At 36.3% G+C, this 26961-nt stretch overlaps 1 protein-coding gene across 2 annotated transcripts in view; it reads right to left on the reverse strand.

Moving 5' to 3' along the window:
• The window catches only part of GPATCH2 (G-patch domain containing 2), a 263126-nt gene that overhangs the window by 67313 nt on the left and 168852 nt on the right, over positions 1–26961 (reverse strand). For both annotated transcript variants that reach the window (XM_036754825.1, XM_036754826.1), the window contains exon 7: positions 3544–3583. In XM_036754825.1, coding sequence (XP_036610720.1) covers positions 3544–3583 — 40 coding nt within the window. The remainder of the gene's footprint in view (positions 1–3543; positions 3584–26961) is intronic.

Here is a 26961-nt window from a genome sequence, read left to right on the forward strand (position 1 = left end):
TTAAGAGCTTTCCATAGAGTGGAATGGCTGTCTCAGAAAGTGGTCAGTTCCCTGTTTATAGGTCTTTCAGTATGTCCTGGATGACTACTTGTCAGATATATTATAATGAAAATTCACTTCCAGTATGGAAGTAGATCGGCCATTCATAGACTGAATGGCTATTGAAGACTCTTTTACCTCTAAAATTCTGTGACTATGAAGAGGACAAAGGACAAAACTATGGGGAATTACCACCTATAAGAGGTCAGAAATAATAATAACAGATATTAGTGCTTTAAAGTTTATAAAGCCTTATAATAAACTTGTAAGGTAGGTACTACAGGTATTTTCTCCATTTTACAGATGAGAAGACTGAGGCTCAGAAGCATAAGTGATTTGCCCAAGGTCACAGAGCTAATAAGCATCAGATACAGAATTTAAACAAAGGTGTTGGTGGTCTGCCTCTAAGATCAGCATTCTCATACTATATTATCATCCCTCTCAAGGAAGATGACAAGTCTGTGAATCAGAGAGAAGAAGCAGTTAAATGTTTAAGAGGTGAACCAGAAGAGCGTGATGCCTAGGAAGCCAAGGAGGAGGGAATGGTCAACAGCGATATATTCTATAAAGAGGTCAAGGAGGATAAGTACTGAAAAAAAGGCCACTGGCTTGGTAATTAGGTCATTGGTGATATTTATCAGCATAATACAGTATGATGAATAGAAGCAGGAGAAATAGAAGAGTTTTGACATGAAGATATTGAGTGTAGACTGCTTTTTGAAGAGCAGTGAAAAGAAAGAAGACAGGACGGTAGCAGAAATGGGCTAGTTGGGATTTTTAGAATTGGGAAATGAACATGTTTATATATAGAATGAGCCAGATTATGAGGAGATATTATGGATAAATGAGAAAGATATGAGAACTACTGGAGAATCTTGGGGTAGCCAAGAGAAATGGTGTTAAACGCAAATAGAATCAGATCCCTGTGCGCCACATATTGACTTAGAAATTAAAAGGGCAGCTAGTTGGCACAGTGGATAGAGTGTCAGCCCTGAAGACAGGAAGACTTCCTGCGTTTAAAACCTCATCAGACACTGAATAGCTGTGTGACTCTGGGCAAGTCAATTAATCCTGTTTGCCTCAGCTTCCTCATCTGTAAAATGAGCTGGAGAAGGAAATGGCAAACCACTCTAGTATCTTTGCCAAGAAAACCCAAAATGGGTCATGAAGAGTCAGACACAACTGAAAACAACTGAGCAACACTGCATTATCATTTATTTCACTAAACATTTTCCAATTACATTTTAATGTGGTGTGGATATACTTGGGATTTGAGTTTGACACTTCTGGTCAAGAGAGTATGGGATCAGTGATGCAGATAAAGGAATTAATCTTAGCAAAGAGTAGGGATAATTCTTTTACCAGATGGAATAGAGACTGTGTGGTAAAATTTTGAAGAATGGAAGTGGGGATCTGAGAGAATTCGTGTTGGATGGTCTCAAACTTCTCAGAGAATAAAGGGGCTAAGCCATCTGCTGTAAATATGTGTGTATGGGGGAGGGCAGGTATGTGGGTAGGGGTTTGATGAGAGAGGAAAAGGTTTGGAAGAGTCGATATGAAGAATGAGTCAAGAAGGATGGAGCAGGAATGTCAGGCAGTATCAAAGACTACCTAAGGTTATAAATATGTCAAGGCTGAAATTTGCTATTTTCCTTTTCTGCTGATTTTTGGCAGTCTTCTAGAAGCAGAGGGTGAAAAACTTGAGAGTAGGAGTTGTCCTGGGATGAAAATTATTAGCAGGCCAAGAATGGCCAAAAATCAAGGTAAATAAGGATTCTAGAGCAGTGGTTATTGAAACATTAAAATGGAAGACCATAGAGTCATCAAGAGATAATGTCTAACTTCAATAAATGTTTATCTTTTAAAATAAGAATGTAAACAAAACCCGATTTATGATTTTACTATTTTTCCCAGTTACAGATATAATTCTTTTTTTGGAGAAGGAAGATTGCCTGGAGATATCAAGATATATTTTATCCCAAAACACATGGTGCTTTTAGTATTACTTTAAATGATTCCCAAAGGGTATAAAATCAGTTTTTTAAAACCATGCATTTTTGGAGAAAATATAAACTGACCTAACCTCCATTGGCAGAAGAACCCTGCAATGAATGTAACATCACAAGCACTGCACATGCTGGGACATCACCAGACTGGAAAGGTGGAAGGTCTGAATTTTGTGGCTTGAATAAAGAGGGAAAATTAAGTATTAAGTTATAGCTCTTACCTTTCAGCCTAGTCAGCATATCTCTTAAATAAGGCTACTTTCCCCTATTAACATTTAACGTCAGATGTATATGCCACCTGAAAATTTTAGGATAAGAATCAAAGGAAACTTCATAAAAACAAAGACTATTTCCTAGGTCAAGACTTATCTTAAAATTGGCTTTATGATAAACTGCATGGTAATGTTTCTAATCTCCCTTGGTAATGTTTCTATCTTCCCTCCTTCCTTCCCCTCCCCCCCTGCAAAAAACAAACAAAAGCTCTGGTTACGTACTTGGAATATAGGGAACATGGTAGTGCCACAGTTAGAAGTGGTGAAGTTAGAAGGTTTAGGGAGAAAGATGATAAACTCCCTATGGAATATATGAGTTTGAAGTGTTGATGAGATATCAAAGGATGGAAGTTAAAAGATCTGTCCTGTGATTTTATAAACTTTAAACAACTATTAAAGAATACTTTTCAGTATTCCCACCTCCCCGTTTAAAAAAGGATTTCCCATAATAAGTACACTTTAAAAACAAAATTAATGTCTTTTGATGGCAGAGGGAACAGTTCAAAAGGTGAATACAGGTAAGTTAGATCTTCTCCTGGGACTTGACATCTACTAAGCACAGTACTTTGAGGGAACACAATGAAAAGTCAAAAACGTATTTACTTTAAAACTTATTACTAACTTTGCCCCAAGTTCCATGAGCCTGCTTCTAATTAAGAACCTGCATATTCAAGGGACAAAGAAGGTTACTTTTATATGCAGTCAATTAAAACTAAATAACAAGTTCCAGTTTTATCATCAAGTTCTGCATAGTCATACATATGAATAAGTGATTTTACCAAAGAAACCATCTATGAATGTAGTATATCTTTAATTTAGCAAAATATTTCTATATCCCATTCAAGTTCAAATTATTTGCTATCTATCTTATCTTGTTGTTACTAAAAATCAAGCATTCTTTAGAATACTTCTGATACTTTGCTTTTTGAAAAAAAAATGAAGTCTTGATAAAACTTGAGACCCAAAGAACTACTACTGAGGTCAAATCAGTTACTAAGATAATCTACCATAAGTCAGAACTCTGATCTTTATCGAGAATCATTCCATTAAGTGAATTAGCCAAAAGAGAATTTTCCTTTGCCACTGCTGCTGACATCACAAATCTCTTCTATTTAAAACCAACAGAGGGAGGATTTATGTTTTTTATTCTCATAAAGCTGATCAAAGTAAGGATTTAATCTTGAAATAGATGGTGTGAACTCTTTCTTTTTCAGAGTATGTCTTACCTGGCCATGTTCTGTTCTGGCCCCAGGGCTAAACCAATGACTGCAGGAGAAAGAAAAGAAGGGGTTAGGCATGAACTTGACTAAAGCACATGCTGTTAGTTGTCACAGATCCACCTCTATGTGCTGTTGGGTATTTTATTGTCTACCAGGAAAATGCAGCCTTAAACTATGTTTTATTTTAATGGATATTTTGCGTAACTCTGTAACAATACTACTTCTTTTGGAAATGTGAAAATGTCCATAACCAAGCAATATTCAAATTGCTAAAGCAAACTGAGTGAGATTACATTTCTACTTAATTACATTAACACAAACTATTGAGTCTGTATAAATTTCAATATTTTATGAATTTTCTGGAAATGAAACACACAAATGTTGCTGTTTGACACAACCTTAATTATAACACCATTACTACAAATTATGACCTTTTGACTGCTATATTAAAAAAAAACAACAACAACCTACTATTGTGTACAAGAACATTGCAGGCAACATGCCATAATTAGAGAACACATTATTAATTCATTGGGAAGGCTGTATTCAAATCTATTTCTATGTTGAAAACATCAAGAAGCATTTCCAAAATGAGACATGAGTAGTAGCATGGGTGTTCATGTCTCCAAAACAATGGTTTTAATGTTGATTCTTATACTTTATTAATAAGAATAATTTAATTTTTCTGGATTCAGACCAAGATTGAGTAGACTGGAACTATATCATCTCCACAATCATAAGGAGAACATGATAGCTGTCTCCAAGTATGTGAAAAGCTGTCATGCAGAAGAGGGATTAGGCTAGTTTTAATTTGCCCCAGAAGGCAGAATTAGGAACAATGGGCATAAGCTGCAGAGAGGGATATTTAGATATAATGATAACAAGGTTTAATACAAAACTGGAAAGTGCTCCCTTGGAAAGCGACGGTCTGCCTTAAATGGAGGTCTTTAGGCAAGGGCTGGATAGCCATTCCTGAAGTATGATGAAGGGATTTTTTCTTAGGTATACGTTCAGGTAGATGACCCCCTTAAGCTCCTCTTGGTTCTGTGGGTTAGGACTATGGTCTGTGAACATGGCCACTGGATTTGTGGATCAAAGATACAGAGTCAGGAGGACTTCTAGTCTAATCTTCACATTTTAGAGGTGAGGAAACTGAGTCACATAGAGGTTAAGTGACTTTCAAGATCATACAGGTATTAGAGAAGTGGGGTTTGAACCCAGGAAAGTTGACTCCAAACTCAGTGCTTCCTGGGGTGATGTTCACAGGACCATGCCATTTGAAAACAGCTCTTTAAAGAGAAGCATTAGTCTCCTTCAAATGGCCCTGGGTGAGACTCCAGGACCTTTGAACCCATTATGGGTGAATAAAGCATAACAGCCTGTATTTGGGAGGCAGAAGTGCCATCAATGATGGGGTTAAAAGCTGCTTTGAAGTAGTAAGGACTAGTCATAGGGTATGGTCACGATGGTGTTGTCACTAGATAAAATGATCTAAGTGGGTTGTTTTGTCTAGCGTGGTAGATTATGACTCAGGGACCTGAAGTCAATAACTGGACAGGCCAGAAAAGAAAACTTCCATGTGGGTTCTTTACAAACAATACTAAGAAGTAATACAGAAATCAGGGTTGGTCACTGAACTCTGGCCCGAACTAAAATCTTCCAGTTTTAAAAGGACTACAATTAGTTACAGAAAATTCAGTTTTCCTAAAGAACTACCTACCCAGCCAGAAACCTTCAATACAAGCATTTGAGAGTCAGCTATATCTCTCAGTCAGACTGGGAGCTCATTGGAGGTACTATCTGGGTATGCAAAGGTAAGTTCTAGAGGTGAATGGTCTCAACTGGCCAGCAATAGTACTACTACTTAGTATCAATCAGCCTGTTACCTAGCTCCTCTACAGCAGAGATGCTGCCTGAACTAGATTAAAATGTAACTGGGCAATATTTAACAAAATAAAAAAAATACAATAAAACAGATAACATTATGTTTTAAAACTAAGTCAATATGTGGCCTGCAGGGATGCTTATGTAAGAATTTGTGGTCCCTATTTCTTTTGAATTTGACATCATTGCTCAACATGATAGGAAAAAGGGTATGAGTCACTGGCATCATGATTTTATTGATTTCTAGTTTAGTGTCCCTTCTACCAGACTAAATATTTGAGATTTATACAAAGTTGAAAAGGACTTTTTTTGCCAATCATGAGTAGAAAATTAACTTAGACCTCTATAAGAAAATTGACTCTACTTCCCTTTTGTTTTCCAACTACAGTGTAATACCACAGGTGGTAGAAATGGATAGTATTTCCTGTGAACTCAGGTAATTTAACATCTAGGCAAAAGAACAAGAGACCACACTCTTTCAAAAGCTATAATATTGCTTAAAATAGATTTTTTTTTTACTGTTGAAATAATTTTTCCCCAAATCTTTGGACTAAGATTTTAAAATAGATGTTGAATAAAACATACTAAATACTAAGTGGATTAGCCCAAAAATGACTTTTTACAAAAGCAGTGATTTGGGGAAATATATACATGTCCCCTTCTCTCCTGATACTGTCACCACTCTGGCACAGGACCTCATCACCTCATACCTTGATTATTGCAATGGTCTGTTGGTGGGTAAGCTCCCCACTCCAATCCATCTTCCATTAAGCCACTAAAATGATTTTCCTAAAATACAGGTCTGATCAATAAACTCCAGTGGCTTTTTATTACCTTAAGGAGCAAGTACAAAATGCTGTTTGGCATCCAAAGCCCTTCCTAACCTAGCCTCCTCCTACCTTTCCAGTCTTCTTACACTTTACTCCCTCTCACATACTCTTTAATTTAGACACTGGCTTTTCCTAGCTGTTCCACGAACAAGACATCCCATCTCTAGGCTCCAGACATTCTTTCTGGTTATTCCTCATGTCTGGAATGGTCTCCCTCCTCAACTCTGCTTACTGATTTCTCTGGCTTCTTTAAGTCCCAAATAAAATCCCACCTTCTACAGGAAGCCTTCCCTCTGTTAATTATTTCCCATTTATCTTGTGTATGGCTTGCTTTGTATATATTTATTTGCATGTTGCCTCCAGTAAATTTTAAGCAACTTGAGGGTAGGGACGGTCTTTTGCTTATTTTTGTATCACCAGTGTTTAACACAGTGCCTGCTACATAGTAGGCACTTAATAAATATTTACTGATTCACTGGTAGATCTAGAGCTTGAAAGTATCTCAGTGGCCATCTTATTCTAACCCCTTTAGATGAAGAAACTGAGGCCCAGAGCAGTTAAGTCATTTGTCCAAGATCACAGGCAGTATCGAAGGTGCACAAAAGGAAAGTATAAGGAATGGATGATGGCAAGCCCAGGAAAAGAAATAGGTCTTGGTGGCCACAACAGAAACTGAAGGATCAAGGCAAAGTATTTTAAAGAACCTTGGGACAGTGAAGAGTATTACATTTGGACTTATAAAACCTGAGGGACTGGACTAAATCATCTCTGAGAATTTTTGATTCCATGATTTTCCTCTCAGACCTTAAATTATATATTGTATCTCTTATGTTCATGTTCCATTTTATGTTAGTCATTTATTTAGTGTACCCTCACTATTAGATTGTGAAATCTATGAAGGAAGGCAGAATACCTTACTTAGCTTTCTATCTTCCCTACCCTCAGCACAGTGCTTTGTACATGGTGGGCACTAAATGTTGAACTGAACTGAATATAACAGTTCTGCGTTACCTCACCATTCTGCTTAGCCTAATCTGGATATTTTCTACTTTGTTAGCATCTTTCCTAAAACACTGATTCTGCCTACCATACACAAGATGTGATCTGGTCAAACCAGGGCATAGTGGGTACTTTTTTTGTTATGAAAACTAAAATTATGCTTTGTTAACCCTAATATGCCAGGTGAGGTGGGGACCACGAGTTCTGCCTATAACTTTGGCCCTAAGTGGTCGATGAGGCTTTAGACTTTAGTCATGGATATCCTAAACCAAGATCCGTTGTAGGTCAAACCATAAAAGGGTCTTGTTCTTTTACTAATTGGCTAAATGCTGTTATTATCTGGCAAAACGTTTTAAAATTTTTTTGGGGTGGGGAGAGTTTCAGGGAGTAACTGCACCATCTCAATCTCACTAAGTCCTGACCTGGAATTCAAAGAGTATACAATGGGCTCTTTCTTTGTTTTCTTTTCCTTCCTTCCTTCCCTCCTTCCTTCCTTCCTCCCTCCCTCCTTCCCTCTCTCGCTCTCTGTCTGCAAGTCCTTTGAAGACAAAGGTTTTTTCTTTCTTTCTTTTCTTTGTTCTTCTTTTCTCTTTTTCTTATCCTTGTATCTTCAGTACTTAGAACAGAGCCTTATACCTAGTGGGTATTTAACAAATGTTTGTATACTAAATTGAACCATTATATAATTGCCTAAAATAAGCCATAGTTAACAATAATCCCCAGAAGTCTGCCATGAGTTGTTGCCAAGTCAAAACTGTCCTATACTGTACCTGTTTAGTTTGGTTAAAAAAATGTAACCTTAGTGTGGGACTTTAGATTTATCCTATTAAATTTAATCTTGCTGGATTCAGGCCACTTTTCCATTCATTGAGATATTTTTGGGTTCCAACTCTGTTATGTAATGTATTAGCTCTCTCTACAAGCTTCATGTCATTTGGAAATTTGATAAGCACACCCAATCATTGATTAAAACCTTCCAAAGAACACAGCCAAGGACAGAGTTTGGTCAATTCAACAAACATGTATTAACATGTTTATAATAGGGGATTTTGTTTTTCTTGCTTTCTCAACTAGGGGTTATGAGGAAGTGGGATGGAGAGAAGGTGCATCTTCATTTTAAAAAATAAAATTCAATTAAAAATTAAGAAATATGTACTGAGAACCTACTAAGTGCAAGGGACTGTGTTAGATGCTGCCTTGACACCAGAAACCTAGGCTGAATTAGGCCTATTAACACACACTATGAATATTTTAATTTCAAATACAAAGAATACTATCCTCTCTCCCACATTTCCTACTTTATCATGAAGATAATGTGAAACATAGCTAAATGCATTGCTGGTGCCATTTCTGAAGAAGGAAATGAAGTTTGGTATAATCTGAGCTGGGAGTCAAACTGATTCTAAATGCAACACTCTTTTAACTACACTACAATGTCTCTCCCCTCACTGGGAGTTGTGAGAATCAAAGAAAAGGAAATATAAGTAACAAGCCTTAAAGTTTTCTATGTGTCAGTTATAATTAATTTTTAACTGATGAAACATAGGTGTCTCTCCACTCCACAGCAACCAACAAACAATAAACCCAGCATCCCTACCTGTGCCACCTCCCTCCCTGCCCTTTTGGTCCTTTAAATGATATTCACAAGCAGTTCAGTCTGGGCTTTAGCTTTCCTAACACCATTCTCACAAGTCTGATTACTTTTATTTTAAAAACAAATTATTTATCGATACCTCATTTTCATATCATCTAAAGTCTCCAGTATTCTTTCTCCTTCCCCCTCGTAGAGAGTCATATCACATAAGATTTTTTTAGAGAAGGAAAAAAATACAGGAAAAAACCCACATAAAGTAGGCCTGAAGATATATGCAGTGTTCCATGCCTGTGGATCCTCCCAGTAGTACAAAGGAACAAGGGGAAGTATTCTCTCATATTATTTTTTTAAGGACCATTCTTGTTCTTTGTAATTTGTGTTCATTCTCCTTTCTAGTTAAACTGTCACAGAAATGTGGCACATTTTGATTTCTTGGTTTTGCTTATTTCATTTTGTATCAGTTCATATGGATCTTTCCATGCTTCTCTGTATTTTTTTACATTTATTCTCTTTATTATTTCTTACACTAAAGTAATATTCTGCTACACTGCTGTATCATAATTTGCTTAGCCAGTCCACAATTGATGGTCATCTACTTTGTTTCTTTGCTCCCACAAAAAAAAGCTACTATAAATATTTTGGTATATATGGGGCCTTTCTTCATATCATGGACCTTCCTTGGGATATATGCCTAGTAGCGAAATCTCTGAGTCAAAGGGTATGGACATTTTAGTCATTTTATTTGTAAATTCTAAATTGCTTTCCCAAATGGTTGTACTAATGCACAGCACCATTGACAATGTATTATGGTGTCTGTCTCTCTACAACTCCTGCAACATTAATAACCCCATCTGTTGTCATCTTTGCCAATGTGCTGAGAGAGGAAACTTCAGGGTTGTTTTGCTATTTTCTTATTATTAGTGATTTGGAGCATTCTTTCATGTGGTTGTTATTAGACTGTAATTCTTTTGAGAACCATTTGTTCATATCCTTTGACCATTTATTTATTGGGGAATAGCTTTTGATCTTCTATTTACATATTTCTCTCTTTACATATATAAAACTGGTATGTTCATATAGATGTGTGCATATGTATAGATATATATGTCGTTTATATATTTTGATTAGAAAACCCTTATCTGAGAAATAGGATTCAAATATTTTTTTCATTGAATCATTTTATTTTGTATTCTAGAAGCATATGTTATTGCTATCAGAGCTTTTCAATTTCGTGTAATCCAAATTACGTGTTATCTTGTAACTATCTCTCTTTTGTTTCATTAAGAATACATCTCCTGCTGTAAAATTTATATAAATTTATATAATCTTCTTCACTTCTAATTTTTATGGTATGATCTTTAATATAAAGGAATTATATCTATTTTGAATTTATTGTGCATATAAGAGGTGGATCTATGACCAAATTTCGTAGAATGCTATATATTTTCCCACGAATTCTTATTAGAGTTGTTGCCTTCCTCATTTTATTGTTTTTTTTAACACTGACTTTTTATAAAATTTTGAATTCCAAATTTTCTTTCTCTCTCCCTCTCCTTCCCTAAGACAGTAAGCAATTTGATATCGGTCATGTATGTGCTATTATGTAAAACATATTTCCATATTAAGCATTCTGTGAAAGAAGAAACAGAACAAAAGAAAAAAAAACTATGAAAATAATAAAGAAAGTGAAAGCAGTATGCTTCAATCAGCATTCAGAGTCCATCAGTTCTTTCTCTGGATATGGATAACATTTTCCATCATGAGTCTTTTGGAATTGTGTAGGATGACTGTATTGCTGATAAGAGCTAAGTCAATCACATAGTTAATTATCATACAACGTTGCTGTTATTGTGCACAATGTTCTATCTGGTTCTGCTCACTTCACTTTGCTCATGTAAGTCTTTCCAGGTTTTTATGAAATCTGCTTGCTTGTCATTTCTCATAGCACAACAGAATTTCATTACATTCATATACCACAACTTCTTCACCATTCCCCAGTTTATGGGCATTCCTTTGATTTCTAATTCCTAGCCACCACAAAAAGAGCTGCTATAAATATATATATTGGTATGTGTAGGTCTTTCTCCTTTTTTATGATGTCTTTCAGATACAGACCTAGTAGCAGTGCTGCTGCATCAAAGGGTATACATTTTGATTGCCTTTTGGACATAGTTCAAAATTGTTTTTCAGAATGGTTGGATCAGTTCATAACTCCACCAACAACACAGTGCCTAAATTTTCCCACAACCCTACCAACATTTATCATTTTCTGTCATATTAGGCAATCTGATAGGTCTGAGGTGGCACCTCAGAGTTATTTTAATTTTCATTTCTCTAATCAATAGTGATTTAGAGCATTTTTTTCATATGACTATGAACACCATAGTTGTGTCATAAAAGGAATTTGGTAGGACTCCTTCCTCTATTTTCCCAAATAGTTGATATAGTATTAGAATTAATTGTTCTTTAAATGTTTGGTAGAATTCACTTGTAAATCCATTTAACCCTGAAGATTTTTTCTTAGGGAGTTCATTGATAGCTTGTTCAATTTCTTTTTCTAAAATGGGTTTATTTAAATTCTATTTCCTCTTCAATTAATCTGGGGAATTTATATATTTTTTGTAAATGTTTATCCATTTCACTTAGATTGTCAGATTTATTGGCCCACAATTGTGCAAAAGAGCTCCTAATTGTTGCTTTAATTTCTTCTTCATTGGTGGTGAAGTAATAACCTTTTTCATTTTTGATACTGGTAATTCAGATTGCCTCTTTGTCAAAAAAACAAATTAACCAATGGTTTATCTACTTTATTGTTTTTTAAAAATAAAACCAGCTCTTAATTTTATTTATTAGTTCAATGGTTTCCTTTCTTTCAATTTTATTAATCTCTCCTTTGATTTTCAGAATTTCCAATTTAGTATTTAATTGGGGATTTTTCCTTTGGTTTTTTTTTCCCTAGCTTTTTTAATTGCATGCCTAATTCATCGATGTGTTCTTTCTCTATTTTATTGTAGATATAAAAATTTTATTTATAGATATAATTTTCCCCTTAAGTAATGCTTTGACTGCATCCAATAAATTTTGGTATGCTTTCTCATTATAGTCATTCTATTTAATGAAATTATTGATTGTTTCTATGATTTGTTCTTTGACCAAGTCATTCTTTAGGATTAGATTGTTTACTTTCCAATTAATTTTTAATTTATCTTTCCATGGCACTTTATTAACTATAATCTTTATTGCAACATAGTCTGAAAAGGATGCACTTAATATTTCTGCCTTTCTGCATTTTACTGTAAGGTACTTATGCCCAAATACATTGCTAATTTTTGTGCAGCTGCCATGTACTGCTGAGAAAAAGGTATATTCCTTTCTATCTCCATTCAGTTTTCTCTAGACTCCGCTCTAGTCTTTACTTTTAATCTCTATGTGTCTCTTTGCTTCAAATGTGTTTCTTGCAAAAATATATTGTGGCAATCTTTTTTTTTAATCCACTCTGCTATCCACTTCCATTTTATGGGATAGTTTATCCCACTCATATTTACAGTTGATTGCTAACTGTGTACATCCCTCCATCTTAATTTTCCTGTTTATACTTCTCTCTCTCTCTCCTTTCACCCTCTCCTCACTAGTGTTTTGTTTCTGACCACCACCTCCCTCAATCTGCCCTTTCATCTATCAGTTCCTTATTTTCTTGCCCCCTTCACCTTCTCTTCCCCTATAACCAACTGTATATCTTATTCCCTCTTTGAGCGAGATCCGATGAAAGTAAGCCCACCTCCCTTTTTCCCCATCACTGTAATAGGTCTTTGGCATCTCTTCATCTGATATACTTCACTTCATCCTACCTCTTTCTTCCCTCTTCTCTCAGTGCAATCCTCTTTTTCTCCTCTTAATTTTTTTTATGCCATCCCTTCAAAGTCAACTTCTATCTGCACCTTCTGCCTATGTATACTCCTTCTAATTGTCCTAACAGAGATACAATTCTTAAGTTATAAGTATCACCTTCTTGTGTAAGGATGTAAACAGTTTAACCTTATTGAATAACATGTTTTTTTCTTTATTGTTTACCCTTTTTATGCTTATCTTGAACCTTGTACTTAAAAACTGAATTTGTTGTTCGGTTCAGCTCTTTTCATAAGGAATGTCTGAAGTCCCCTATCTCATTGAACATCCATTTGCCCCACCCTGAAAGATTTTTCTCAGATTTGCTGGGTAGGTGATTCTTCGTTGTAATCCAAGCTCTTTTGCATTCTGGAATATTTCAAGCCCTATAACCCTTTTATGTAGAAGCTGCTAAATCCTGTGTATTCCTGACTATGACTCCTCAATATCGGAATTGTTTCTGGCTGCCTGCAGTACTTTCTCCTACACCTGAGAGTTCTGGAATTTGGCTATAATATTCTTGGGAGTTTTCATTTTGGGATCTCTTTTGGGAGGTGATCAGTAGATTCTTTCAATTATTATTTTACCCTCTGGTTCTAGGGGATCAGGACAATTTTCCTAGGTAATTTCCTGAAGATGTTGCCCAGGCTCTTTTTTAAAGTCATGGCTTTTGGAAATATTTTTTTTTTGGCAGGGCAATTGGGGTTAAGTGACTTGCCCAAGGTCACACAGCTAGTACATGTGTCAAGTGTCTGAGGCCGGATTTGAACTCAGGTCCTCCTCACTCCAGGGTTGTGCCACCTAGTTGCCCCCGGAAATAATTCTCAAATTATCTCTTCTGGATCTATTTTCCACGTCAGTTATTTTTTTCCAATGAAGTATTTTACATTTTCTTCTATTTTTTCATTCTTTTGATTTTATTTGATTGATCTTAATGTCTCATAGAGTCATTAGCTTCCACCTGCCCAATTCTAATTTTTAAGGAGTTATTTCTTCTTCACCTAGTTTTTGTACCTCCTTTTCCATTTGTCTAATTCTACTTTTAAGGAGTTGTTTTCTTCAGTGAATTTTTATGCTTCCTTTACCAAGCCGTTGACTCTTTTTTCACAATTCTCTTGCACGACTTTCATTTCTCTCCCAATTTTTCTTCTACTTCTCTTACTTGATTTTTAAAAGCCTTTTTGAGCTCTTCTAGGAGGACTTTTTGGGCTTGAGATCAAACTATATTTCTCTTTGAGGCTTTGTATGTAGGCATTTTGACACTGTTCTCTTCTGGGTTTGTGTTTTGATCTTCACTATTGCCATAGTAAGCTTTCTGTGGTCAGTGCTTTTTTGTTTTTTGCTCATTTTCCAGCCCATTTCATGACTTTTAAAGTTGAACTCTGCTACTAGGGCATAGAGGGCACTGCCCCAAGCTTCCTGTAGTGGGAACCATGGGCCTGGTCACTGGTTTGCTGTGCCTCTGGGGCTAGTGACTTGCATTTTGTTCCAGAGGCTCTAGGGCTGGTGGTTTGCTTGTTGCGCTGGAGCTGGAGCACGTAGCTGGTCATCTGTGCCACTGGCCTGCTAGGCTGGACCACAGGGCCTCGGTTACTGATCTATGCTGGGGCTAGGGGCCTCCCTTTGGCTTGCCCAGACACTGCTTGCACTAGGCTGAACTCTCCTTTTGCCCAAGTGAGAAAGACCTTTTCTATGGTACTTCTAAGTTATCTTGGGCTGGAAAATTGTTTCGCCCCATCCTTTTGTACCATGATGCCAGGCGTTACGTCTCTATTTTTCAACCAAGACCTAAGAGCTATGGTGATTGCTGCTTTAAATAATACAGTTTTGAGTTCTGGAAGCACCATTGTCACTTCATTTTTAACTTTCCCCCTCCTTGCTCTTTCCCTTGGTATTCTAGATCTTTTGTTTCTCCAAATGAATACTGTGATTATTTTATTGAGCTCTATGAAGTATCCTTTTGATAGTTTCATTGGTAGAATTAAAATAACTATGGTAGTATTGCCATTTTATTACACTGGCAGGGTCCAACAAGGGACACTAACTATTCTTCCAACTATTTAAGTTACTCTTTATTTCTTTAAGGAGTGCTTTGCAATTCAATCTATTCAAGTATTTTGTGTGCCTTAGTAGCTAGATTCCCAAATGTTTTATGCATTTTGTAGTTACTTTGAATTGCATCTCCCTTTTACTGAATCTTGAGTTATTATTATACAAATCGTCCTAAAAGTCTTATGATCAAATGTATTATAATCAAATGTATCAAATGTATAAATCAAATGTATTATAATCAAAAGTATTATTATGATTTAATAGCTTAAAACTGCACAAAGTCTTTTGATACATGCTGTAAAGAAATGCCGAGTATTTTTGTGGGTTTATTTTGTAGTCTGGAACTTTGTTAAACTATTAATTACCTTAATTTGTTATCACTGATGATTGCCCAGGATTTTCTTTTTTTTACATTTTAAAAATTTTAAACTTAAATATTAAAACTTAAATATTCTCAGTGAAAAGACCAGAACTGAATAGAAAATATGACTTTCGAACACAAGAATCAAGAGAAGCATGAAAAGGTAATCAAGAAAAAGAATGAGAAAAAGAAATTGCAAGGGACTTACTAAAGTTGAACTGTTTTGTTTACATTCCTACACGGAAAGATGAGGTGTATGATTCATGAGACCTCAGTATTAGGGTAGCTGAAGGGAATATGCATATATATATATATATATACACATATATGTTTATGTATATATATGTATATGTGAGTGTGTATGTATGCATATATGTATGTGTGTGTATATATATCTATGTATCTATCTATCTATCTATCTATCTATATATATATATAGAGAGAGAGAGAGAGACAGACAGACAGACAGAGAGAGAGAGCAGGCACAGGGTGAGTTGAAGATGAAGGGAAGATATCTAAAAGAAATAAAATCAAATTAAGGGACGAGAGAGGAATATATTGAGAGAGGGAGATGGGGAGAGATAGAAGGGGGTAAATTATCTCGCATAAAAGTGGCAAGAAAAAGCAGTTCTGTAGGAAGAGAAGAGAAGGCAGGTGAGGGGGAATGAGTGAATCTTGCTCTCATCAGATTTGACCTGAGGAGGGAATACCATACACACTCAATTGGGTATCTTACCCCACAGGAAAAAAAGGAGGAAGAAGATAAAAAAGGGGGGATGATAGAAGGGAGGGCAGATGGGGGTGGAGGTAATCAAAAACAAACACTTTCGAAAGGGTTCAGGGTCAAGGGAGAAAATTCAATAAAGGGGGATAGGTTAGGAAGGAGCAAAATATAGTGAGTCTTTCACAACATGAGTATTGTGGAAGGGTTATACATAATGATATGCATGTGGCCTATGTTGAATTACTTGACTTCTTAGGGAGGGTGGGTGGGAAGGGAAGAGGGGAGAGAATTTGGAACTCAAAGTTTTAAAAACAGATGTCCAAAAAAAAAAGTTTTTACATGCAACTAGAAAATAAGATACACAGGCAATGGGGCATAGAAATTTATCTTGCCCTACAAGAAAGGAAGGGAAAAGGGGATGGGAGGGGAGTAGTGTGACAGAAGGGAGGGCTGAGTGGGGAACAGGGCAACCAGAATATACGCCATCTTGGAGTGTGGGGGAGGGTAGAAATGGGGAGAAAATTTGTAATTCAAACTCTTGTGAAAATCAATGCTGAAAACGAAGTATATTAAATAAAAAAAGAAAAAAAAACTTAAATACACAATAAAAGAAAAATTACAAACTTAAATACTGAAACTTAAATAGAAAACAAGAAAAAAAGCATGTAATGTATACAGCAGAATGTAAGAGAAGATTCAAAATATATAGCAATAAAGCCTACATAATAAATACTATGCATTGCGTTGAAAACTGTCCATCTTTGCTTCCTTGTAAATTTTCTTTTGTTCTCTGCTGTGCACTTTTTACTTTGTTCTTTCCCCCCTTTCTCTGCCCCCACCCCCAGAAGGCAATAATTAAGCATGGATATATATTTAGATACAGCTATATACATATATTTATATACTTTCCCTAACAAACTCTATTCCTGATCTTTGTTTTTGTGTTTGTGTGTATCTCTTATTTCCTATCCTTTCTGACTCCTCTACTTTACATGCTACCTTGCCTTCCTATTTCTTAGCCTATCTCCCACCCTGCCCCAGATCCCTCACCTTATCCTCCCATTCCCATCAATCTAAACATCCTTCTATAATCCCCTATTGACATATTCCCTCACCCTCCCCTCTACAGATTCCTCTCCCCCTCCCCTATCCCCTTAATGTTTCATTTCTTTCTAGATTTAGAAGACTTTTATACACTTCTAGATACATATGCATTTTTCCTTCTTGAAACCATTCCTGATGAAAGTAGGTCTCCAGAAATAACAGCCCTCTTCCCCCATCTAATTCCACTGTGTTGGTTCTGTTTCTTATACTTCATTTGCATAAGATAATTACACTTTTTAGCTATTCCTAACTGGCTTTACTTTTTAAAGTCATATACTAAGGTCTACTCCAGTCTTTTATATGAACTACCCAATTACTAATAACAATCTTAGATATACATTTGACATTTTACATACAAAAAACCTAAACAGTTTGTCCTTATCGAGTGCCTTGTAATTAATCTTTGGTAAGTATCTTATATTTCTCTTGGCTCTTGTATGTCAAATATTCTATTAAGTTCAGTTGTTTTTTAAACCAAGTCCTGAAAGGCTGACAATTCATTAAATGTTCATTTTTTTTCATTCAAGATTATGCTCAGGTTGGCTGGGTAAGATATTTTTGGCCAGAACCTGCAGTCTTTTTAGTGTTGTCACTTCTAGGTCTTGCATATTCTAGTTGTGACACTGCCATATTTAAATATTTTTTATTGCTCATAATATTTTATCCTTGAGCTGGGGGTTTCAGAATTTGACTATAATATTCCTATGGGTTTTCCTCCTAGGATCTCCTTCAGGTGAATATAAGTGGGTTTTTTCTATTTCTACTTTCCCCTCTTACTCTAATGCTTCAGGACAATTTTCTTTAATTATTTGTTGTATTATTGTATCAAGATTCTTTTTTTGATCATATTTTTCATGTAGTCTGATTATGTTTATGTTATCTCTTCTTGATCTGTTCTCTAGATTAGTTGTTTTTCTTATGGGACATTTCATAGTCTCTCCTATTTTTTTCATTCTTTATATTTTCTTTTTTATTATTTCTTGATCTCTTATAACTTTGCTGGCTTCCCCTTGCCTAATTTTGATTTTCAAGTAGTTGTTTTCTTCCTTAAGATTCTGGACATTGGTTGACCTTCTTTTTCTTGGATTGTTCTTATTTATTTAGTTATTTTAGTTTTTCCTCAATCTCTCTCATTTGGTTTTTAAAGTCTTTTTAAAGTTCTTCAATGAATTCTTTTTGGGCAGGTGAACATTTGACATACTTCAGTATCCTCCTCTGAAGACAAACTCCAGTCTTCTCTATTTCCATAATAACTCTCTATGGTTGGATTCTTTCTCCTTTGTGCATTTTTTTGGGTAATTTGTAGTAGCTTAATTTTTGTAATCACCCTTAGTCCTGGGGCATGGGGGATGGTGCCTCTGGCCTCTGATCCTCCTTCAGCTCTCCCCTCTGGCCTGGAACCTAAACCGAAACCTCCAGCCTGCTGTAAGTGCCCACAGACAGTGGCATCTCCAACCCACTGCTTCTGCACTCATGGGGTGTATGCTGGTTACTTTTTTCATCCCTGGCCATGTCTTTGCAGCAAGCTGGGTCTTGCATTTCCTGTCAGCAGAGGGTCCTTCAACCTTCCCAGCTCAGAGGCCCAACTCCCCTCATTGTCCTGGGGGTAAAAGTTCCTGTGGCTGGGGCTGAGGCAGCCTTCCAACCCAGCTAACCCTAGGGTTTGCCACTTGTTGTTTAAGCGGATCTAGGACCTAGCCTGGAGGTGTTTACTCTTCACAAGAAACAAACCTATTCCTGGGATTTTTCTTCAGAAGCTCTCCAATTATCCCAGGAGGACCCCAGTTCTGCCCCTACTCTTATTTATTTTTACCTATGTTTTGCCCTGAGGCCCCATTTTATCTCTTTTGTGGGGAAAAATCCTGAGAGCATGGAATTTTCTGACCTATTCTGCCATCTTCCCAGAAACCCCTCTTCCTAGGATTTTCTAAGAAAACCACGATGTCATCAGCAAATAGAGATTTAAAAACGTCTTCCCTTTGCTTATTTTTATGTCTTTAATTTCTTTCTTGTCTTACTGTTTGCATTTCTTACACTATATCTAACAATAGAGGACAGAATGGGCATTATTTTTACTCTTGTGTTTATTGGGAAACTTCTACTGTATTACCACTGCATATGATGCTTGCTTTTGGTTTAAAATCCTTCTCATGATGTTAAAAAGGTCCTTCTATGCCTACATTTATTTTTAAAAGCATAAAAGAGTTATACATTGTCAAAGCCTTGTTTGTTTTGTTTTTTGCATCCCTTGAGATAATCATGTAGTTTGGAATACTTTTTTCCTAACATGATTATTTATGATGATTGTTTTCCTAATGTTGAACCATTTTTATATCCCTAGTTTAAATCTTAAATTTGGTCATAATGAATGTTTTCTGGGATGAATTGCAGAAGTCTGTTTGACAGGATTTTATTTAAGATTGTTGAATTGATGTTCACTAATATACTGGCCTATAGTTCTACAGAAATTATGGTTTTATATATATCACTTAATAATTAATTTTGCATTCTTTTATGTCTCTTATTGCCCTGTACTATTATGGTGCTAATTCACTTTATTTCATAAATAAAGTTACTTCCTTTCACTTATTCTATGATATAATCAAATAAGAATGCTTTTAAATGTAAGTTCCTTGGGGACTGAAATTGTTTGTTTTTCTTTGTATCCTCAGCATGTAGCACAGTGCCTGACACATACTGTGTGCTTAAAAATTATAATGGACTGACTTGGTAGTTCTTGTCTGACCTTTAATGGTTTCAGTGTTTGTATGCGCATGCTGTCCCTCATTCCTTGAATGGACTCCCCACATATATTTCCACCTGTAGAAGTTCCTTTCTTCAAGTCCCAGTTCAGGCTCCCCATTCTTCATGAAGTCTTTCCTATTTTTTCCTCTTCTCTGACCTATCACTTCTCTATTGCATTTATCACTTTTTCCTTTCTATTGTGATTCATTCTCTCTCTCTCTCTCTCTCTCTCTCTCTCTCTCTCTCTCATCTATCTATCTATCTCTTCCCTCAGCATTAGTCAATAAGCTTCTTGAAAGTAGTGATTTAGGCATCTTTCTCTCTATATCCCTAGTACCTAGCACACAGTAGGTACTTAAATTTTAAGGGAATTAAATTGATTTATTACTTAAATATTTTAGTATTATTATTAACTGCTCATTTATTTTTCTTGTCTTCTTGACTACAAAACAAATTAGTTCAACAGAATTCAGTTTAACAAGCATTTATTTAATCATGTATTGTGCGTGTGTGAGGCACTGTGTCTTATATGGCTCTGAATGAATACAGGAGGAAAACAAACAGAAACAAAATATCAACATTATAGCAGTGAGTCACTTTTATCAGATTATAAAGAATAATATGAAGAATTCCACCCTGTTTTGCCAATTGTCTGTGGAGGATTTAATGGAAAATTACAGGTAAAGAAGACGTAGAATGAAACAATGTACTGGGGTTTCACTTGGCATCACTAGGAAAATATGCATACTGATGAAATCATGGATCTATTCAAATACTAAAGTTTTAAATATTAAATAATTTTTCTCCATTCTGTATTCAAGGAATAAATATTGAGATGATATTGATAGAAACAAGACAAAACCAAAAAAGGGTAAAGGAAAAGAAGAACTCTCCAGGTATTAAGTTATTAATAAATAACTCTGAGTCTCAATATACAACAAAAGATTAAAAAAAAGTTTGAAAGTGACCCTGCTTTGAGATTTCTAAATGTTACTGGAAATCTGAATTCATTCTTGTTAAAATATTTAAAGCGATAGCATTCTCAGTGAAATACTATAATAACTTAACAAGAAATTTGTTCTTTTCACTAGTAGGAAATCAGATACTAAATTAACTTCCTTAGAAGGATTAAGGTAAAATATTTAGGCCACTCTTTTTATGTACTGCTTTACATTTATTTAATAACTATTTCATAGTAACATACTGAACAATTCCCTTTAAAAAAACTACAACATATTAAAATTTGGGCTTTAAGTACTGTAACAAATTATGCAAAGTGTGAGTTACTACTCTGTATGCAAAGCAATGACTACAATGCAAGGTATTTTTTATGAAAATGTCAACACACTAAACTCAGAGTACATTCTAAATCTCATTATAGCAATATTCTGTAGGGTTCCTCAGAATTTGTTACTTTGGCTTTAAAAATCTTTAGCAACAGATTCTATAAAAGTATTCCTTCAGATGAGTTGCAAAGTAACCTAGTACCATGGTAGGAAAGTTATTTAGGTGCAACATTTTTTTATGATTAACTCTTTCCCCACTGAACTGAATTAGGAGCTCCATGGAAATTTTAAAACTAAGACTGGTTTGGTACCCCTAAGAGATTGAGTTGAATGGAGGTTGGCCATAGAAATGTAATGGAAAATATGTTTTAGAGATAGAATAAACAGGACTTAAATGGAAGTGGGGTTAAAAGGGGAGAGCTTTGAGTCTAGGTAACAACATGCAAGGATTGGTTATAGGAAATAGTGATACCAGCAAGGAGAAGGGGATACATGATAGTTCTACTCAAATGCAGAGGAAGGATTAGATTTTTTCTGCTTGGTCCCAGAGGGCAGACCTAGGTACAATAGGTAGAAGTTGGAGAAACTGATTTGGCTTCGAGATAAGGAAAAATTTTCAAAAAATTAAAATTGTTCAAAAATAGAATGGGCTGCTCAGAAGGCAGTTATTTTCCAAATACTGCAGATCTTCAGGCAGACTGGATGACCACTTATTGGGATGTCATAGAGGGGAATCCTGTTCATCTATGGGAGAGGTTTGGATTAGATGTAAGCCAAAGTCCCTTCTAACTCTCTGATCTGTAATTTTATTACTGGAAGAATGGTAGTACCTACCATCCAGTGAAATGGAAAAAGGAAGGAGGAACAGATCTAAAAAGGAAACAACAGTAAGTTAAATTCTGAATATGAAAATCTCAAGTCTGCAGGTAACACAGTCAGATCAAGAAGTCCTGTGATCATTATCTACTATATAGTGAAGTGTTCCTAAAAATAAATAATACAGAGATTGTTTTCCTTTAGGTTTATTTAATACCAAAGGGTAGTAATGATACTGCAAGATCAGAGCATGGATTTTGACTACAGATTAAGTTGCTCTGCTTAGGGGGAAGAAGAGAAGGAGGAATGGAAATTGGGTCTCAGAAATATTTTTTCTTACTCTGAGAAAATATAAGTGCCTTAAAAACAGGGATTATTTCATTTTGTCTTTGTATCCTCAGGGCACAGCATCATGCCTGGCACATGGTAGGCAGTATCCTGCTAAGAAAACCCCATATAGGGTCATGAAGAATCAGATATGACCGAAAAACAACAGTAAGAAGGGTTTGGGGAAAAAGCTTATGAGTTTGAAGAAGATAATTAAGTCCCTAGGAAAGGTCAGACAATGGCCTGAAAGATAAAAGTGAAAGATAAATTCTAGCTAGGTGAATCAGAGAAGACATGGTAGAGGTGGTCCCTGGGCTTGGACTTGAATAGTCACTGACCTTGAGTGAGGAGACGAGAGTGTGATCATTGACAAGCTATTTCACTTTTGTGTTTAGTTTCCTCATTTAAAAGTAGGAGGATAATAATGAACAAGACACTCTACCTCTTGGCTCTGGGCATTTTCTCTGGTTGTCCTACATGTCTGGAATGTTCTCCCTCCTCATATTCACATCTTGGCTATCCTGGCTTCCTTCAAATTCCAGACTTCTACAGGAAGCCTTTTGCAATTGCTCTTACTTCTAGGGTCTTCTCTTTTTTAGATATTTCCTGTTTATCATGTATAGAGCTTGTTTGCACATATTTCTTTCCTGCTGTCTCCTCCGTTAAATTGTGAGCTTTTTGAAGACAGGATTGTCTTTTGCTTTTCTTTGTATTCCAGTGCCTATCTAGTATTTGTATCCAGTGTATCTTTGTATCCAGTATATATAATGGGCACTTAATAAATGCTTATTGACTGGCTCATTTCAGAATTTCTACTTTGTTATTTAGCTGGGGTTTTCTGATTGACTTATTCAAGTTTTTAAAATTGCATGCTAAATTTATTTATTTGCTCTGTCTCTCTTTGGTTGATGAATATGTTTAGAGATTTATTTTTTTTTTTGCTAGAACTGCTTTAGCTCTACCTTACGAGTTTTGATATTCTGCATGATTTTTAAAGTTTGTTATTAAGGATCTGTTTTTCTTGTTTCTATTTTTAAATGATTCATAATCCTTATATTATCTCTTCCCATTCTATCTTTCAATTTGTTATTCATATGTTCTTCAAATATTGTCTTTTGATTTGGTTTTCCATTAATTTTCCTTCTCTTGCATTTTTGCGGTCTGTTGTCCTCTTTTTTTTTCCTTTCAAAGATTCTATTGTTTTGGAGAGAATCTTTGTTTTTGGTCCTAAATTCTTATGTTCTCTGATTGAGACTTGGCTCCCTCCTGACGACACCCCTGCACTTTCGCTCATATCCCTAACTTACTAGTCACTGTGGGGGAGTCAGAACACTCTTGTTCCCCACTGTTAATTTTCAAGGCGGACTGTCCCTCTATTACCATCATTTCATAACTTCTCTGCTGAGGTTCATTCAGTCCTTATCTACCACCTGGTCAAGATTCTGCTTGCTGTGATCCACCTACCTCTAGAACACTTTCCTTCTTTCCCCCATGCATTCCGTGCCTTGTTCAGAATCTTTCTTTCCTCCCCCACCTTCAAACCAGGGAACTTCAACGTACATATGGCTATTCCCTCGAACACTTAACTTTACAATTCTCCCTGAATTTCCTTTAACCTGCTCCTCCACCCTACCTCAGATACTCACAGAGATGGTCACACACTCGACCTTGTTGTCACTGTCAGCTATCCCACTACCATGTTCAAGAACTCCAAAATCCTCTTACTTGATCACAGTATTTTGTCATTCCACCTTTCCTTCTGCTTTGCAATCCTTTATCTACTCTTTGTTCTCATCATAACCTCCGATCCTTCAGCTCCTCTGTTCTTTACCAGGCCATCAATTCTGCACTAACCACTTCTCTATCTAACCCCTTGGTGAGCCAGTTCAAACATATTATCTTCTATTCTTAGGTCACTTGCCCCTTATCCTAACATCTGTTTTGCCTTGCCAAGCCCCACTCTTGGATCACTCCTATCATTTACTGTCTTCACTCCTATGCAAGAGCTCCTGAATAAAGTTGGGAAAAAAAATCATGGAACTGCTGACTGGGTCTACCTCAAATCTGTCTTACTTAAGCTCAACTAGGCTCTCACTGTAGCAAGGCAATGCTTTTATATCTCCCTAATGGATTCACTTTTTCACTCACCACAGAAGCTTTTCTGAACCATTTTTTTTTCCATCTTCAAGGCTCCTATGGCTCTGCCTTTCATGAAGAACTCTCTCTTCTATTACATCACTCAGATGTCTTCCCCCTCTACCTTTACATCTCACATGAAGAGTTTAGCTTCTCTTTGCTAAGGCTCTATATGAATGATACCATTCTAGCCTGTCTTTTCTGGTATATTGTTCCCTATATCATCTGCACTCTCATTAGTTTTCAATCTTTTTCTGTCTACTGGCTGCTTTTCCGTGCTGCCTATAAACACATCCATGTTTCCCTCAAGCTAAAAAACAAAACAAAACAAACAAAACCCCAAAGAACAAATGACAACAACAAAACCACCTCACTTGATCTGCCCATTTCTGCAAAGCTATTATCCTATATCTATTCTCCATTTCATGTTTAAATTTCTTGAGAAGACCATCTACAATTGGTATCTCTGCATTATTCCCTTTCACTGTGTTAATTTTCTGTAGTCTGGCTCTTGACCTCATCATTCAACTGAAACTTCTCTCCAAAATTAAAAATGATCTCTTAATTGCCTAACCTAATGGCCTTTTTTTTTCAGTTGTCACCCCTCTTGACCTCTCTACAACCTTTGACACTGATGATGACCCTTTTCTTCTTGGTACTCTCTCCTCTCTAGCTTTTAGTGAAACTGCTCACATCTGATTCTCCTTCTACCTAGCTGTCTGTTCCTTCTTAGTTCCCTTTGCTGGATCTTGAATCAGGTAATACCTGCTAATTATGGAGGTGCCCCAAGGTGTGTGCCCTCTTCTTTTCTCCCTCTACCATATTTTGCTTGGTGATCTTATAAACTCCCATGAATTCAATTATCTCTGTGATGCTCAGATCTACTTATTGGGCCCTAACTTTTCTCCTGACCTCCAATCTTACATATCCAGATGGCTATTGGACATCTCGAATTCAATGCCTCACACTCAGTATGTATAGAATAGAACCCAAGTTCCACTTAGCAGTCCAAGTGACCTTCCCAAAGTGCAGGTCTAACCATGCTACCCCTCTTCCCCTCATTCAATAAACTCCAGCATCTCCCTATTGCCTCCAGGAGCAAATATAAAATCATGTTTGGCTTTTAAAGCCCTTCATGACCTGGTGCCTTTTCTACTTTTGCAGTTTTCTTATATTTTACTTCCTTCTATGTACTCTACTATTCAGTGACATTAACTTTCTTGGTTCTCATCTGCTGCCACCGTGTACTTTCTTTGCCTGTCCCCAAAATGCACTCAATCCTCCTTGCTACCTCCTGCCTTCCTCAGCTTCCCTCAAGTCTTAGTGAAAGAAGCTTTTCTTGGACCTCTTAATGTTAGTACCTTCCCTCACTTCCATTTTATCTTGAATATATCTTTAGTTATAGCTGTTTGCAGACTGTATACCCCATTAAATTTGGGAGCTCGTGGAGAGTAGGAACTGCTTTTGCTTTTTTCTTTGTATCCCCAGTACCTACTGTTCTTGCCACATAATAAAGACTTAATAAATGCTTGTTGACTTCAATTCTTGGTCAGTCTTATTGATTTCTTTATTTAAGAGCTCAAATTTCTATAATTTAAAAAAAATATTTTCTGGATTCTGAATGCAGATGGAAGTATACTATTTTCTCTCTCTTTTTTTCCCCTTTTGTTCTGATTCTTCTTTCACAACATGACTAATGTAGAAATATATTTAATGTGATTGTACGTGTATAGCCTATATCAGATTGCTTGCTGTCTTGGGGGAGAAGGGGAAGGAGTAAGAAAAAAAAATGGAACTCAAAATCTTATAAAAGTGAATGCTGAAAACTATCTTTACACATAATTGGCAATAAAATACTATTAAGCGGAAAAAATTTTCACTTACTTCTCTGAGTTATCTTTTCCACCATTCTTGAGGTTCTTTGAATTATTACATTGTTGTAGGGGCTATTGCAGAATTTATTGTAATACTTTTAACTTCTGCTGAGGGTTGTGATACAGACTCTTTTGTTGTGAAATAGCTGTTCATTGGGATGGCTCTTTCATTTGATTTTCTGGTTCTTATAGCTCAGGCAACTTTTGGTGATCTTTTACAGATGCTCTGGTGATTTTTCTATTATTTTCTTGCTATAAATGTGCTTATCACCACCAGTACTTTTGCTTCTATTTGTTCCATTATTAGAGCCTCTCTTTCAACCCCATGGCTGACCTTGGGGGGACAGGAGGAGAATGGGGAGAATCTGAGCCACTGCTGGGATGAAGTACTCAGAAATTGTTGCAATTTAGTCCCTTTGCCACCTTTCTCTTTGTCCTTATGTTGACTGCTTGTTTGTCTTGTATGGTATTAAACAACTGTAATCAGTGCTGCATCTTTCTGGTCCCCCTTGAAAAATGGAAGCACTTCCACGTGCCAGAGGCTCTATACTTTTCCACAGTTACTCCCTTTCCTTCCTCTTAAAAGTCTAGGGTCTGGTCTATTTCATTTATCTTAACCTGCCATGTGACCTGGGCTTCCCACAGGACTTTACCCCCAAGTCCATGTCTAAACTGATCCTGCTATTGGGGATGCAGTGCATCCCTTCAGGGGCAAGTCACAGAGTCTCTAAGTGTGAATAGATTGGTGGGTGGGGATGGGATGGAAGGTAAGGAGGAGGAAAAAGCACACCCAGGATCTAAACCCCT

This window comes from Trichosurus vulpecula, chromosome 4, assembly GCF_011100635.1.
Source record: "Trichosurus vulpecula isolate mTriVul1 chromosome 4, mTriVul1.pri, whole genome shotgun sequence".
Classification (NCBI taxonomy): Eukaryota; Metazoa; Chordata; class Mammalia; order Diprotodontia; family Phalangeridae; genus Trichosurus; species Trichosurus vulpecula.